Here is an 18,279-nt window from a genome sequence, read left to right as displayed (position 1 = left end):
CTACAATTCTGCAATTCTGTGATTATACTTAGAGTGCTTTCCCAGACATTTTAAGCATCTATTCCTGGTACTTACATATATGCATGTCCTCAGGTTTATAAATAATTTTACAAATTACACTCTTTTTTTTCTTAAGTAGAGATGATGTCTCCTTTCATTTAACTTATGTCCTTTAGTAAATGGAAGCTTACTGTACTATCTACTGAAATGCACAAGTTAAATGTATTTGTGCCGGAATCTTTTCAGGGTATATGATTTCATACCACTAGCGGGAGAAACTCACTGATGAATAAACTCAGTGCATGGCTAGAAATCACAGTTTGGGAAAAGAAGGGAAACAGCAGCTGCCTTACAAGAGTTGCAGAAAAGATATTTTTGCCTTACATGGAAAGTCATAAACATGTCCTGCTTAAAATAATGCAAAGATATATATTGATCTGTATCACACTGCATCATTGGTCAGGTCTTAATAACTTAAGAACAAGGAAAGGGTTGAAGCTTTGAAGACAGATTGAGAAAATCTGGGCTATAAACTACGTAACTGGAGTTTTGTACAGCAAGCAGCTGTCTCTTCTGTTGTGAACATACTTTATCCTGCTATTTTAAGACTATGCAACATCAAAGACACATTTTCACAGAGTCTTGGAGAGCCAACAACGTAAAACACCAAAATAATGTCACCTAGTGTGTTGGGGGAGGTTATAAGCAGGATTAAAAAGCACTCAGGCACAATATATTAAATGAATCCATGACTAACGAGGTGTGACAGCAAAGGGTTTCCTTCTTTTCAACAGAATAGATCCCAGGGTTGGAACTATTATTTCACAGTGCCTTTATCACGTTGGAATTTTTATGGTTATTTTTGATGAATTCACATTTTTTAAAGACTCTTCTGACACTAAGCCAATTTTCACTTTTAATTAAAATCATAAATAATCTTAATTCTGCCTAAAAAGGTTTATTGTTTCTTACTTTTTTATTATTATTACTGCCAGAAAATATTCTAAATGCCTAAGTATGATATGAGTTAGTAATTATAAATTCTCAATGGTCCAGTAACTGCACCTTGTAAACATTATACATGGCAAACTTTATTTACACTTCAAGTATCTGGCTTGATTGACGCCATGTAGTTTATTCTTTGGATTTTTTTGTTTTCTTTTTGTAGGTTTGGCTCATTTGCCTTTCCATATATTAATGTATCTCAGGTGACCAATGGCAGAGATAAACACTTATCAAAGAGGGCTGTAAAAATAAGCAATTTTAAGGCTAAAATGTGACCACAGAGATCGAAGCAAGGAGTAGAAAGGTCCACTTAAAACTTAAATCTTAAGTTATCTTTAAGTTAAATCTTAAGTAATCTTAATCTGTTTGGCACAAAAAGAGAATGGTAAATTAATAAAAACACATAGCGATTGAAACATTAGAAGGAAAATTCCACAAAATGTTGAAAACAGACACCATCAAAGACAGGAGATAACATACTATTTTACTTTCAGTTACAATAACAATATAATGAGGATTTGGGGATCCTGGTGGGTGAAAAGCTTGACGTGAACCAGAAGTGTGTGCTTGCAAATCAAAAGGCCAAATGTATCCTGGGATGCATCAGGAGTGATCAGCAAGGAGGGGGAGGAGATCCTCTCTCTTTATTCTCCCCTTGTAAGACCCTATCTGCAATACTGTGTCCAGGTCTGGGGTCCTCAGCTGTGGACTTGTTGGAAAGGGTCCAGAGAGGGCCACAGAGATAATCAGGGGGCTGGAACATCTCTCCTACAAAGGATGAGGGAGCTGGACTTGCTCAGTCTGAAGAAAAGAAGGCTCCAGAGAGACCTCACTGCAGCCTTCAAGTACTTAAAGAGAGCTTATAGAAAGTTGGAAAGTCCTTTATAAATTGTCTGATAGGACTAAAGGGAATGGTTTTAAACTAAAAGAGGGGAGATTTAGGTTAGATGTTAGGGTAGTTATGTGCTGGAAGAGGTTGCCCAGAGAAGCTGTGTATGTTCCATTCCTGGAATGGAATCAAGGAGATGATCAAGGCCAGGCTGGATGAGGCCCTGGGCAGCTTGATTTGATGGGTGCCAATCCTATCCACTAAAAAGTGATTGAAAGTAGATGATCTTTATGGTGTCTTCCAACTCAACCCATTCTAAGATCATTTGTATTCAGGCCCATTATGACAATTTTATTTCACACAAATTTCTTACAATGCAGTCTTGCTTGTCACTTACTTTATCTGCCTGTGAAATCTGTAACAGCCAGTGGCTGGACAGCTGTGCTGTCCTCCTGGGAAAGGCAGGGCAGTGCTCAAAGACCAGCTTCAGCAGTCCTGCCTGTAGTCAGCACACACATGAACAAGTGCATGGTTACCCAGTCTCCAATTTAAGAGTGGGCACTCCTAAGTTCAGAGGCCTCTATTTGTTAATACTACAGGACAGTTCCTCACAAGCTGATACTAAGATCTCTACTGCCAGATCTTGCTTTTGATCAGAACAAACAATTTAATCAAAATTTACTACTCAGATTTGCATGCTGCAGCTTTTAAGACTATCCTCTTCCTTTTCCTATGTTGTGCAAAATAACACATTTTGCTACTCACCATGAAAAGCTGTACATTAAGTTTAAAATTTTTAAATGAGAACTCCTTTTATATAGGGTAATATCTCAAAGAGATATCTATTTCTATACCAATTCACACAAGTTACATTGTTATCAGGATGACAGAATTATAGAACCATAGAATTACGGAATTATTAAGGTTGGAAAAGATCCCTAAGATGGGAGTCACTGTCACCCTCCTTATGGTAAGGGTGACAGAGTACTGAAACAGGTTGCACAGAGAGGTTATGGAGTCTCCTCCTACAAATACTTTGAAGACCCATCTGGACACCTACCTGTGTGACATATTATAGAGTAAATGCTTTAGGAGGGAGATTGGACTCGATTGTCTTTGATGTCCCTTCCAAACCCTGCAATTTAGTGATTCTGTGATCATCCAGTCCAGCCCAACTGTCCACCTATCACCAATATTGCCCATTAAGCCATGTCTCTAAGTACTATATCTACCCTCTCCCTGAACACATCCAGGGACAGTGACGTCTAACCACTGTTTCTGAGAAGAAATTCTTCCTAATATCCAATTACTTTCCTTTAAAATGAGAGCTTATGTTTCTTTTCTGCCGTGATCTAAACTAATGAAATAATGCCAGTGATTAATGTAACATTAAAAAAAAAAAAATGCTCAGAAAAAATCCACATCATTCCCTTAGGTCAGAGCTCAGCTCTTCAAAGACACATTTCTGCATACAAATAACTGTTGACTCAGAGCTGACATTCAAAGGGATCTAGTGTTGTGAAATGTCTTGTTATTTGGAGGTGTCTTTACAGCTTGAATCATACACTGCCCATCCATCCTGAAAATCCATCTTTCCATTTGAGATGGGCTTGGATTTCATAACATTATATAGTAATCAGATGTCACAACAATAACAACAAAAAATTCTCTTCTCAAAAATCACTTTAAATTTTGCTCATTATGTAGGTTTACTAATAAATCATCATATCAGCAAATAAAGAGTACTAAAGAAGACAGTCTCATAAAGTCAAACAAAAAATTACGATTTATATAAGAATGATAATTTTATTACCTTCCATTAATGGTTTTTCTCATCAACAGTGTGAAATCAGTGAAGGCACTTAATATGAATTACACATCTAATATTAGAATACTGACTTCTCCATATAATATTTGTACCTGCTAACACAATAGAAAATTTACCTTTTTCCTAACTTGCTGGTCTTTGGAAGAATGTGCTTTCACATGTTTTCTCAGGGAGCTTGGATCTGTGTATCGTTTAGTACATCCTGGAATCTGACATGCATAAGGTTTCTGAGTCATAAAAAAAAAAAAAAAAAAAAAAAAAAAGGTATAAACAAGCAGGCGTTAAATTGCGGATTATTTTAACTCATGACAATCCCTTTTGAGCCTGCAAATCACATTACTACAAAACAAAATGTTGCGCACTATTAGAAGCTCAAGGCTCAGAAATTTATTAGAAAGGGAAAGGAGGAAAGTAAGTTTAATATGGAAGAAAAACCAAAGGAAAAGCATTCACTATGGCATCTTTCATTATTACCTTTTTTTTTGTTTTGTTTTTTTGAATCAGTACAATGAATATTGTTAGGTATACTCACAATTCTTTCACCCTCAGAGCAATCTTTGACTTAATCAGTAATTACATTCTTTAGTGTATCAGGTAAAGAAATTGCAGTAAAGGCCCAGATAGACTGTTTAGGATTATAGAAGAATCCGCTTCAGAAAAAAAGAACAAGAAAAAGTGTTAGCTTACTATATTACATAGAGAGCAAGCAAAAACCAGTGTTTTTTTGCAGTGCAAACACTGAATAATAAAGTATTAAAAACACATGTTTTATTGTGAAGTATAAGACAAGGACCTTAGGCTCATTTTTTCTAATAACACTAGTTCAGATTGATGCCAGTTCTGTAATACCTTCACAGTTTTCTAAAAAGACATAAAGCCCAAATAATCTAAATCACTAGATTAACGAACATCTTAACAACTCCCTCCTTCTGCCTGTTTTAACCTGTCTTCTCTAAAGAATTGCTGGACCCACGAAAAAGAGTACTGGATGAGCAGAATATACTGAATGCTAAAACTAGCTATTTCACAATTCAGCCATTTTGTAAAGCATTTTTGAGAGCACGCTTGTGCAATTGATCAACACATCGACCATACTATCAAGTTTCCAAAAACTATCATTTAAGTTTTGTGACAGCCTGTTTATTTGAAATGGCATTGTTCTCATTCTTCTGGACTTCTGCCCATTGGAAACTGCTTGTCACTGACAAAACCTGATCTTCTTTTGTTGTGAAACAAAAGATTTATTAAACAAATCTTGGCTGTGAATCAAATTCACAAGCAACAATTTATGGTATGAAAATTTTGGATTCAGAAAATTCTTCCTCTGTTGTCTTTCTGGTGTGCTCCAGCCTCTAACATTCAATGGAGTTTTTGTCAGAGTTATTTATACCAGTTATTATCACAGATGGTGTCTTTCAATACTGACCTCAGGTTTCCTACATCTCACTTATGAGGGAGGAAGCCATTCCCTCTTCCTTCAATAAAGCCCATGGAGCTATGGCTTTTTTAATCAACTTGAAAAGCCCTAGCAGGACTTTCTCCTATCTCTATGGCTATTAGCTACCTGCTACCACCAAGCTAGCAGAAAAGAGCACAGAGTCTAATGCACAGGCAACTACAATGCTATTTCCACTTCCTTACAGTGTCCAGGTGTGTCCTCTGGTGCTTGGCACGGTCGCTGGAGTTGCTGAAGGCCTTCTGGCAGCTGGGGTGCTGACAAAGATATGGCTTTTCACCTGTATGACTCCTTAAGTGAATCTTGAGATTTTCTAGCCTGGAAAAGGCCTTCTTGCAGCCTTCAAACTAGAAAAGACAAAGACAAATGGTTGGAAGGAAAGGCAAACACAGCAAACTGTAACAGCAAACACTGAACAGAAAAGTGACTGGACTTGCAGGGATCTCTAGTCTGCTATGGCTGGACACCTCTGTGGAAGGGAGGAAAGCCTGGCATTGCAGCTGAGTTGGAACCACTGGGAACATAAGAGTGTATTTATCTCCCTAGCATATGGCTGAATTAGGAAACAACATTGTACTGCTAATTTACAAAGTGCCAACGAGGCCCAAAGTCACCAGTCAGCTCAGATCTCAACACCACCTAGCCTCTCTGGAAGGATCGTCACTGTGCCCAGAGCTAGCCACCATTATCTCAGCTCAGGCTTTGGCTGAACAGAGGCATCTGTCAGTATCACCTAACATACACATCAACAACAAAACCCAGAAAGGAAAATGTCAGTCTCCTCTGCCTTATTGATGCTGTTGAGAGAAGTGAAGAAAGAAGTCATAAATCTCTGTGTAATCACCTTACACCTATTTGCTTGAACAGAGATCATCAACCCCAGTGGTATTATAATGACTTCTGAAATATTTCTTTACGTTTCTGCTGTAAGTATTTGTATGAGGTATAAAAATAATGAGTTAATCACTAGAGCCCATAAAATTGGTATCTAATCCCTATGGGTAACCAATAATCATGTGGCAGTATTTCTACCCTTAATCAAGTTTCACATCTGCAGAGAAACCTAAGCTTATATGACCAAAAAAAAACCAAAACAGCTCTCCAGCTGTCATGCTCCCATAGTAAATTTCATCCTCAAGAATACTAAAAACCATCTGTTCTGTTTGAAATCAGTAATTTTGTGTAGACTTCATTTCAATTAGACTTAAATAGTTATGATTGTTACAAATTAAGTTTTTACAATTCTACTAGATAAGATCAATTAATTCCACCAGTTTCAACTGTTGCACATTCTACTGAGCAATATCTAAATCTAGTTTGAAGTTTTTGGATGCCTGTAAGAATAGTAATTCATTAATGCAAAATTTCTCCTGTTCCTTTTATTCATACTTGAAAAGAAACAGGCTATTTTTCACTTATTCTTTTCTAGAATAATGTATACATACCTTTTATTATGCTTTATTCAGTGCATGTGTTTTCAAAAGCACAGGTAGAAAAAGACTGCCATAATTCTGATCACAATTGCCATTACTGTTAATTACTGTTACTAATTTGTAAGACCCTCAAAAAAAGTCAATAAAACCCAAGATATATATTAATACTTTTATTTTGGGAAAAATACTCTTAGAAAATATTCTATAATCAGTACAGAAGAAACTACATAGCCATACTTTACAACTGCCAGTTAATCCATGGCTCACCCACATCTGCCCATGACTAATTGCACATAACCATATAGATGCATTTTCTTTTAAAAAAATGCAGTTTTGGGGTTTTTTCTTTTTGCACTGATAATTACTCTGGTCCCCTTTCAACTACCTCTGATTAACACTGGATATGAAGTAGAGAATCAGTATTTCAGTAAAGATACTTTTTCCAGTGCTAGACATTCAGGTAAGATCACTTTTCTACATCTAACCCTCATTTTTTTCTCACTTTTTCAGTCATTAGATTTTAAAGAGGGTTTTCATTACAGTTGGTAATATTAAATTCCCAATCAGACACACTGTCAGCCAGGCTGAATTTTATATTGTATAAATATAAGTTTCATGTTTTGTTCCTGCTTGTATTGCTTTTCATTTGTCTATTTTACAGTGCACCTTTTGTACTGCAATCATTCCGCAAAGTCCACCATGTCATCACGCTAGTTTTCTGCACTGTCTTTCTTCCATTCCAGACTGCAGAAGCAAAAGCTTGATAATGCTTGCTCCCTCTAAGTGATGCAGGAGAAAAAACAGAAAGTGTCCTTGTAACAGAAATGCAACTCTGTAAATGTGAAGAACTACCGCCTGCTCCTTGTGGTTCACTGAGTCTTTGGGAACAGACTGAGAAAATCTAACGTACCTGAAAGTGCTGAAAGATGCAAATGGTATGAGAATGCCTGCTTGAAGACAGTACAGAATGTTGTCTTGGCCTTGTGCAGATATTCTGGTTTCACTTGGATCCAATTTGCAGCAGCAAGTGTTTGAGTATGGTTTGACTAGCTGCTTGACTTACTTTCTAGAGTAATACTAATAAGCTGACCATATTCATGGCAAACAAAAAATTTAAATCCTAATCTTTGGAGAAAGTGATCTGAATGAAATGAATAAGCCCTTTCTGAATGCTGTCATATGAGGATACGTGCATGCAAATGGAGAGAATTGCATCCCTGAAAACTACAGAGGAACAAGTAATCTGCAACACAAGACCAGAAAACAAATCTTTGAATTGCTCCATAATCTTGCAGAGCTTTAAAATTACTTATCAGCAGAAAAAGGACAAAATGAAAATGAAAAATTACTAATGTTTTATGTAATTTTTTCAATTAATTTTGAATATTTTGATAAGCTGACCTGGAAGGTTCTGTGTCAGCACCAAGGCAGATGGTCTGACAAGGACAAAGTATCTTTCCCCAGATTTGTGTTCATTACAAGATCAAATGTAGAAGCTGTTCTTTATATGGCTTCCAAACAAGAACAATGCATTTCAAACATAAATAATAGTCTTTTAAAAAGCATTTCCCTTCCTCATCAGCATTAGCAGGGTGCTACTTTACAAGAGATGTGAGGGCTCTTAAAAAATTGAGAGTAAGACCTCACATAAAAACCTTTCGAATAGCTTTTTATTCACCAAGACTCTCCTGACCGGCAATCTGTGAATGACACATAATTAGTGTCAGACTTCATTCAAAATGATGACATCAGGTGCTCACCAACAAGGACATTGAAGGCTGCAGCTGAGATTTAAAAAGCTCAGGTTCATTTCATGCTTTCAACCCTTACGGTAGTTAAATGGGGAAGAACGCTGCATCCAGAGTAGCACTACATTATAATGCAACCATTTCTATCTGAATGGAATACATTTTGTGACATGGTGATTACCTAGCTGCATGTCCAAGTCTGTATTTTCCTCGAGACATGTGAAGGCTGGGATTAATTTCTACTTTAACAGTTAAGACTATGAAATGATAGTGTCTTGGAAATTTTTGTTCCAGTAAACAATGACAGACTATGTTTATATGTATTGCATAGATTATAAACACTATTATAACTTATTGCATAGTAAGTTGATTGCTAGTCAATTAGTATTTGGTCCAAAGCTTGCTGAAGTCAGTTGGTTCCACTGCAGTATCTTCTCTTTAGGTATTTCAGGCAAATTGCACTACAGTTTTAAGATCTTGCATGTTGTAAGCATAACAGTAAACAAAAATACAATTTCAGACCATGAGTAAGCCTGAAGTGTATTGTTTTTTTATCTTTGTGCTTACTTCAAGCTAAAAGGCTTACTATATTTAATAGATTACAAGGAAGTGTGTATTCTATATATTGCTCATATGTAAAGAGATTCTGTCTAAGGAACAGATCTTTTTTGAGTGTGTATGTGTGAATAGGCAAGTAATAAACTATATCTTCATCTGATTTCTGTTTTCTCATACATCTGTCGACTTAGGTATATTTTAAGGAAGAAAAGCTACATACTGCAGCTGTAAGTGAAAAATGCAATTAAATAAACAGAAAAAAAGAAGTAAACAAAAAGGAGTAACAATAAAAACCAATTTAAATATGCTTTTCAGGGAGGTCACTATTCACAGAGAACACCAGCATGTCAGTTCTGATGGGACAGAACTAGTGGATTAAAGATGTCACCAAACTTCAGTAAAGGTGGAAGAGGCAAACATGTAGCCCAGAGACAATACTCTCTTCTCAGAGAGCTCTCATTACAGATTGCTCTTTATGTGCTCTTGATCAATGTAGCATGCCAAATATTTCAGAGATCTTCACTCTTCAACTTAAATGAAGCAATGAACACTGAATATTCTTTATCCTCTGAAATAAAGGCGTCAGAGACTCATTTACCATGGAAATGTGTCTCTTTAGTATTTGCATTAGTTTTAGTGAACATGGACACTCCAGCATTAGAAGCTACTGTTACTGTACTCTACTGTTACTGTAGAGTAGGTAAATATTTTTATATGCCCCTTTAAAATGAACTATTACTGAACACATCAGTTGGTACAGACTCAAAAGCCACATGGAATAGAAAAAATTAGAGGAAGAACAAAAAATTTGGAAACTCTTCCACTGCTTTCTTTTGGAAGACAGCGATCTTGATGTTTTCTGGTCTTTCCACTTTCTTTCTCTTCTTCTCTATTCTTTTCTAAAATATCTTTTTTGATCTTCTAAAAACTGAGGTCACCATCTACACTCGAGGCTTTCTGAACACAAGATTGATATCATGCGAAAACTGTTCACTATTCAAGTGGCAACTAAATTATACTTGTTCTACTTGCTAAACCTTGTAGAATTCATCTGGAGCTGAATGCTTCTTTCTGCAGGTTAACTCAAAAACAACAACAACAACAACAACAACAACAAAAAACCCAAATATCCCTTAACCAAGCCACAAAAAAAAAAAAAAAAAGAAAAAAAGAAAAAAAGAAAAAAAAGCCCTGCAAGTATTTTAAGAAACATATGCCAAAATAATAGATTTTCAGATGCAGAGTTGAGTGAATATAAATCACATTCTCATGGGGAAGACTTATATAGGAGCATTTTGCTGTTGTGAATCTTACAAAGACCAACATTTTGATTTCTGTTTCACTAGAAGTAAAAAAGAAAGGAGTAAAAGATCAGGAATCCTTTGAAGCCATACCTAAGTGGAAAAGAAACAAGAGTCTAGGTGATATTTTTTCATCCAGTTCCCTGCCCAATTTCAGATTAGATTCATTCAATTTTAAATTAAAAAAAAAAAAAAAATTAACAGAAACAGCCATGCATAGGAATAGGAATATTCCTTTCAGCTCTATCCTATCCCACTGTATCCCATCCCTTTGCATCCACAAATGCACAAATTGGCAACTAAAGCTTCAAACAAGCAAGCATGCAAACTGTCTTACAAATACCATCAAAGTGTTATTTTTACAGTTGTTTAAAAACATATAGCTCAGTTGGTATTATTTACTGATAGGAAAATGTTAAAGACAGGAAAGCAATAAGATTATCTTTGATATACATGAGACTACTGGTAAATATGTAAGTGGTAAATATGTGGTACATAACTCACAGCTGACATTGTAAAAGCTCTTAGCACAGCTGTTTACATACCTATGAAAGGGGTTCCTTCTAGCCCAAACTACATGAGTAAAAGGCAGATGCCAGTTGGCATTTAGTCTATTAGTAAATTCCACTATTTACAGAGCCCAAATGTATTTTCCTATGGATTTTTTTAAATTTCAAAAAGCCATGTAGATCAGTGACAGAAGCAAAATAAGCACTGAGATGTCCATTTGACCTTTCACAGGTACAACATTTGGCTAAAGAAAAGACAGTAGAATACAGTAGAACATGTCTATAAACACAAGAAGTTATGGACTTAAGAGAAGTTGACCTGGAAACAAAAATGCTTGAATGACTCAGTTTTGACGAACTGACACTCACGTTAATTGAGGGTCCCAGTCAGAGAGTTTTTATTAAAGCAAAAGCATAAGGCATAATGTAATTGGTTGCTTGTTTATGTAAGGTGATGTTTCACTTAAAGTGCCTGAGATAGAAAGCATAATGAGACACCTCAAAGAGAAAAAAATACAATTGGCCAAGCCTTGACTTGAGTTTAGAAGTTCAAGGGTAGTTTGAAAAATACACTAAATAACATCTTGAAAAAGGCAAAACTCTTAAGTTTAAGTTCTGTCTTATAGAGATGCATGGCAACTTAATTTTTCATTTCAAGAACCAAGAAAAATTATTATGCAAAAACAATACAATTTTTCACGAATTTCATATGTTGGAATTCATTCAACACTCTTCTGTGGGAGGTAATATATTTTGAACTTCTTTTCAGATATTGGAATAGAAGTTCAAGCTGCTTAATCTATGTAGTTTTCATTACAATAAGTTCATAATGGCAAAAGGACAGAAGCAAGAAACATTCATGAAAGCAGGAAAACATTATTGAGTAATAACTGTAAATATTTTTGAAGTTAGTTTTACTTATTTCTTTACATTACAAGTAATTTACAAAAGCACATCTGTGAAACAATTGATCTCAATTGATCTCAAAAACAATTTGGAAAAAAAAAAAGCAAAACAGGAAGGCAAAACTAAGGATTTTTTTTTAATGTTTAACTGTATTTTGACAAAAAGAGTATGTTTTCATTAATAATTTAAGGAAATGCATTATCATAGCATTGAACCCAAGGAAGAGAATTCCCAATCTTCTTCAGCTCGTTTCTTTAGACCTATGAGAGAAAACCTAACCACATCCTTTACACTGGATGCAAGTCCTCTGTTTTTGTTAGAGGAATTTCTTCTTTTTGTCAGCTGACTTATGTAGGTATTTTATCAGGAAACAGGAAAAGGAACTGAGCTGCAGTCTCAGCCACATAGTATTAAGGAAAAGTATCACTATGCAGTTACAACATTTCATTACATACAAGACAGTACCATTGCATTACTAAAGCTGGGGTCTTGAGGGAAAAAGTTCTCCTTCAAACTATTTGTTCATACACACACAGAGAAAAATAAACAAATAAGATCCAAAAAGATTGATTGCTGAATAAAACGGAAGACATTACACTGATATTCTCAAAACCACTTCCTTTAGATTGAGAATATATCCAAACTACAGCACAGTAATCTCAGTTTTAATCAAATGAAAGGTACAGTTTGCTTTTTTCTTTCAAGACACTTAGCATTTTCCTTTTAATAACATTTTAAATGTCACAGTATCAGTGAAACCCTCCAATATATTTTATTATTTTTCCCATTGCTTTTTTTCTGAATTTGGAAAAGAAAATTTGCTGCCTGTGACAGGAATCTTTTTATTGTCAGAGACCTCTTAACTGCATTTCCTAATACATAAATAAAGTATTCACCAAAAATACAGGCTCATAAACAGCAGCAACATTTCTCACTGACTCCAAAATGGGATATCACAATGTCAAATTTTAAAGCAGATTAATTGATGCTCAATTGAAAGGTGTTTAGATTAATATATGCACGGCTACTGAAAAATTACAAAACAGAAAATTCAGTGTAAGTTGCTATTCAGCAAAAATGCAAGCAACTGATAATAAATTAAACAAAAGGTCTTAACCTTATATACGAGCATATTACTGTCAGCCCACAGTTCAGTCATACTAACCAGGCCTCAATTCTGCATGCTTCAAATATGCATCATTTTCACTCAAGTCAGTGGGTATTTGGGATATGAAAGGAATGAAGAATTAGTTTTCTAATCCTTAGGCCACAATCCATGATAATTATAGTGCCTCAACAAAGTATTGCTAGCTGAATAGCTTCGCAGCACCTTTCAGGGCATTAACAGTGGGATTGTGCAGATTTACTCTAAGTATCATGTAAAATCATAGCTTTCTCCTTTGCTGAGCAGAGGTGAAAAAGAGCACTTACATGGCAAAGCAAAGGAGAATATTCACCTCATGTATTGAGAGAGAGATACAAGAAAAGACTGATGGAATACAAGACAAAACTGCCTGCATTGTAATCAGTGGGAGTCCATCACAATTACAAACAGGCAGAGGATGTTTCTTTTCTACTCAAAAAGTAATCCGTATGCAAATTTCCAACATAAAAAATGCAATCCCTGCTCAGTAAATGTTTTCTATTCTTGGCTGCTTAGCACCCTCAGCTTTTTCCAATTAGGCCCTATTTTTTTTGTCAAAAAAAAAAAAAAAAAAAAAAAAAAAAAAAAAAGGAAGAAAAAAGAAAGACAAAAAAAGAAAGAAGTTCTAAAGAAAGGATTAAGCTCTGTATCTTATAAAGAAGAAAGAACATAAATTAGGAATTCTTTCTGGATCTGGACTGTGCATTCTTTAATCTTCCACCCTGCTGGGAAGTTTAATAAGAATAAGGACAGAAAGAAGCTTTTTTGCTTCCTTTGATTTGTTCAGTTGAAAACATGCTTTTGACTATCTGGAACTAAATCCCAAAATTCATGACAACTCAGACAATACTCCCACATGTTATAAGCCAAAGAGTTAAAAACAGAGCTGGGAAAGCTTACAGAGACCCACCTGGTGAGCAAGCTCTCCAGATTCAGGAGGGCAAGATACAGGGCCATACAGATGTAAGTCGGCCAAGACTGTGAGAAGATGGTGACAATAATTTAGGTGATGGCAATGCAGTTCATACTGTGGTGTGGCCTCAGAAGGGAAATAACTATTGAAATGACAAATAGGTCTGATTAATTGGAAAAATTAATTTGGAAAAGAGAGAAGGGAAAGAGAGTAAAATCTTCTCTTGGCTGGCACTGAACTCATTTATTTATGTCTAATAGAGTATAATTAAAGGATGGCAGAAGAATAAACAGTGAAAACTGGAAATATGAATTTGAAAAATATCTACACTAAGAAAGAGAAGGCAAAACTACCTTTGTGGGTATGCTGCAGGTTACTATGTTCAATCACTGAGCAAATCTGAGCTTCTGAGCTTCTCTGCTTATTTTGAGCTCTGAGGCTTTTAGTTTAGAGCTACTGCATCTAAATAAGATGAAACAGTTTCTTTCCCGACTGCTAAGCTGTATAATAGGAATGTGCCTGAGTTACATGAAAGAAGCATTTTCTGGTGTGAGTAATGAGATGGGTTGTTCACTCAGTTTCTCGCAGCACTGACAAATCTGTGTGCCATCTTGCAAATATGTAAATCAATTCGCCTCAGCCGAATACTTATATAATTTTGTTGGATGTTAGGAAATTGTGGTGAGGCACTGGAACAGGTGGCCCAGGAATGTAATGGAGTCACTGTTTCTGCAGGTGTTCAAGAATCATGAAGATATGTCTGTGAGGGGCATGGTTAATGGGCATGGTGGGGATGGGTTGGGATTGGACTTGATGATCTTAGAGGTCTTTTCCAACTTTAATGATTCTATGAGTTAGCAATCTATGAGGAAACCAATGGAAGAGAATAGATCAGAGGTTAAATACCACTTACCAAGAATGAGCTGAAGTCTAATGATTATGACTTGAATTGAAAGTGGAAATTAAGAAATCTTTTTGAAATAAAAGAAAATAGTAAAAGGAGAAAACTAGAAGCAAAACTAAGCACCTTCCTTTTAGGATAAAGAACCGCCCTGCCTCTAAGTGCCAAGTCAGTTTGTAACATATTTTGTAGTGATCCCACATCAGTGAAAAGGAAAATTCTAGAAGTTATTATCCTCTTTTCATGTACGTGCAAAGAACAAACAGATACTAATGGAAAAAAAAAAAAAAAAAAAAAAAAAAAGAGGGATTCAGTTCCTCCTATCCTTTCTCCACATTAACATCAGAAAAGACAGATGAGGGAATCAGCACGGCCTTCCATTCAATGGCAGCAAAGCTCACTTCCTAACTTAAGAACAGTTTGTTACTACATCATCATAAATTCCTAACTTAAGAACAGTTTGTTACTACATCATCATAAACAACTCAGTTTATGTGCTTGAGACTTATCTCTTACAGTCATTCCTCACAGCTGATGGAAAATTTTGGTGTCACCAGAAATCACACTGCAAAGACAAACAGGGCTCTATTTTAGGCTAGGCCTGGTCAGAGAGGGGCTGTGAGGTCAGGTTAGGCCATGGTGACAACCAGGCCAAATGATAGTAGTTGCACTCAGGGTGTCACCAGCAAGTTGGGACCAATGTCTGGGTTAACACCACCATCAAAAATCTGGTAGTATAAATATTACAGCTGGACATTAGATCAGACAAAGGCAGGACCAACCAAATCAACAAATGTGTCTGGATATCAGGAGAAGGATCAGGAGTTAATAGCAAAGGCTGACCATGCAGTACAGAATCCGAAGGACCATGGAAGGCATACATCAGGACAACACCCAGCAAAACTGCTGGCACACCTGGCTGTAAACCTATGGTTAGGTCACATCCTTTTTTTACTACAGAGCTTAGCAGCAAAAGACAATGGCCACCAACGTCTGCTCTGACTCACCACCAGGATTGTTATTCTTCCTGCCACAAGGACTGTGCTAAAAGATTTAAGTTCCCCTTTCAAAAAAGGTAATAGAACATAAAATCCATGTGGATCCTCCTGAAAAGCTGCACTTCTTTAAGTCACAGATAGGAACATTTAATCCCATTTAAGCAAATAATCTTTGTGACAAAAGGGCTACGATAGGACCCTGAGAGATTAATGCCAAAAAGCTCCCTTGTGGTGAGGCAAAAAATCTCTGCAAAAAATTAATAGAGGAAAAGTTGATGACTATGGCAACAGAGATGGTTTAGAGGTGTGCTGAACACTGTTCTTTCCCTTAGGCTCTAGAGAAGAGGCATGGCAGTGATGCAGAAACAGAATTATTAAGTTGTTTGGGTATAAATATCCATCACTGTGTCATGCAATGCACTTCTTCCACTTGAATATATAAGTAAATAAATCTCTTACACATCTTACATGAGTAGTTCTCACTATGCAAGCAGGGTTTAAACTAGGTTGAATCAAATGATCAATGGCAAGAAAAACTACGTAGAGAAATAAAGCAATAGGCGCAGAGTGTTAGTGGAGTTGACACAAGCCTTGATGAATATATGAATTTTTAACATATCAAGCATCAGATTGCAATTTTGGAGGAAAGCCTTGAAAGATCTACAGAATTTACAGGAGCAACATACTTTGGGGATGAAGTACAAGACTGAGAGGAGAGAAGCCAGTCTGGAGCATATAAGGCAGGGTGGAAGAAAGAGATGCATAAAGTAGGAACAGGAGATTGCTAGGCAGGACATATGATTAAAATTAAGGAAGTTTGTCCATTCCTCAAGGTAAGCATATGTTCAGTGAGTGAATTACAAGACATTTATTTATTTTTGTGTTGTGTCTGACACTACAATTGGTTGTGAGACACCTACAGAGTATTTTAGATAAGAACTGATTGATGATTGTACCAAATTTTTACTGCTCGTGGGCGTCACCAGAAAGAACAAATCCTCAAGTATCTGCAGTTTCAGATGCTCAAGCAGAGGATGAACTGTGCAAATTTATGATGGAAACAATGAGAAGCTTTGAATTTCACCAAAGCAGAATAAAGGATTACTTGGTAAGTAACTATCTTTAGAACATATCAACAGAACATGAAGGGGTTTCTTCAATTTCTCCTTAGTGGACACTGCACTCTTCCTAGTATGAATTCTCCCTTCGCAACTTAACATTTACCTAATCCATTTTATATTGTTAAAATATTCAATAGTCCTTGAAATGAATTCTTTCCCAGTGAAATAATTTTGTGAAGAAGATGCAACAGATATTAGAGCTATTTTTGCACTGCTAGCTAAAAGCATCGTGCTTTATTTTCTATTGTAATGGCCTATGCCATTGAAACAAAGTCAGATGATATAAATACAGATAATCACATGACACAGATGAACATCAGGTAAAGCTAATATGAGCTAGTAGAAACAGAAAACTAAATCTGATTTTAAATCTGGGTTTATGTCCACCTTCTAATCAAGTGCAGTGCTTAAAGTTAATGTAGATGTGCTACATCTACCATAATGTACCTATCTACTTCAAAATAACTGTTTACATTGTTATGGAACCATAGAATCACAGAATCACAAGGTTGGGAAGGAATTACAAGATCATCTAGTGCAATTGTCCTCCCATCACAGGGAATAGCTATAGCTACCACAAGCTACTAAACCATGCTTCATCCAGACACCTCTTGAACACTGCCAGGGACGGCGACTACAGCACCTCCCTGGGCAGGCCGTTCCAGTGCCTGACCACCATCTGAGAGAAAAAGTTATGAAAGAGATGAGCATCTGCTTGCACAGATGTCCCAGTACAAGGTAAGATGTGTATTATACTTCAAGGTATACTGATAAATCCCACATGCATTTATTAGTCATAGGCTTGTAAGCAGGCATAATTATCTTCATGTAATATTATCTTCTCTGTTAAGAGTGAGATGGAAGGGAGTCCTATGGAGGTGGTGGAGTTGCCATACCTGGAAGTGTTCAAGAAACATTTAGATGTTGCACCGAGGGGCAAGGTTTAGTGGGAAATACTAGTGATAGGTGGACGGTTCAACTGGATGATCTCAGAGGTCTTTTCCAACCTTGGTGATTCTGTGATTCTTAAAATGAAGAACAAGCTAGCACTGTTCCATAGAGCTGTACAACTCTAACTAATGTCAAGGGGTGATCTTCTCAGGATAGATCCTGCTGTACTCAACATTACTGACTCTGGCGACATCAGTAGCACCATGAGAAACATCAGTGATGTTTAGTTGTATTTTGTCCTTTGCTTCCTATGAAACAATAAACTATTAAAATAGAGTGGTTTTTCTTTGAAGATCACTTAGGTTTCAGTCTTTAGAAGTGACTGAAGGAGCACTCAGTTGCAGTTCTCAGTGTAGCAGATTAGCAAGTATTATTTCCCATAAAAAACTGACCAATTGCAGAAAAAAGATTTCTTTCTTTTAAAGTTAGTCATAACAGGAATCAGAACCCAGAAAGAATAAGTATGATGTTAATGATAATATTGCTTGTTAAGAAGACTGTGATATAGATTCTATTTTGTCAGTATTTGCTCAGAAGAAAGCCCCACATCTAATCATCTTTGCTGTCTCCACTAGTAGTGACCTTTTGTTGCTTCTTAACAACACATACGGTGCTTCCCAAACCATCATGTATTATGAGGAACTGAGGATGAGGGTACTTCTATAGTGATTACACTCT

The 18,279-nt window shown here is 36.2% G+C and overlaps 1 protein-coding gene across 1 annotated transcript in view; it reads right to left on the bottom strand.

Annotated features, from left to right (window-relative positions):
• GLIS3 (GLIS family zinc finger 3) overlaps window positions 1-18,279 on the bottom strand; it is a gene marked incomplete at its 3' end in the record, with an annotated part of 149,267 nt that overhangs the window by 34,301 nt on the left and 96,687 nt on the right. The window contains exons 4-5 of the mRNA XM_079548837.1: window positions 5,304-5,465; window positions 3,779-3,889 (exon numbers count right to left, since the gene is read on the bottom strand). Coding sequence (XP_079404963.1) covers window positions 3,779-3,889; window positions 5,304-5,465 — 273 coding nt within the window. The remainder of the gene's footprint in view (window positions 1-3,778; window positions 3,890-5,303; window positions 5,466-18,279) is intronic.

This window comes from Tetrao urogallus, assembly GCF_951394365.1.
Source record: "Tetrao urogallus genome assembly, chromosome: Z".
In the NCBI taxonomy this organism is placed as follows: Eukaryota; Metazoa; Chordata; class Aves; order Galliformes; family Phasianidae; genus Tetrao; species Tetrao urogallus.
Note: the sequence above shows the minus strand (reverse complement) of the source record. Positions and strands in the feature narration are given on the sequence as shown.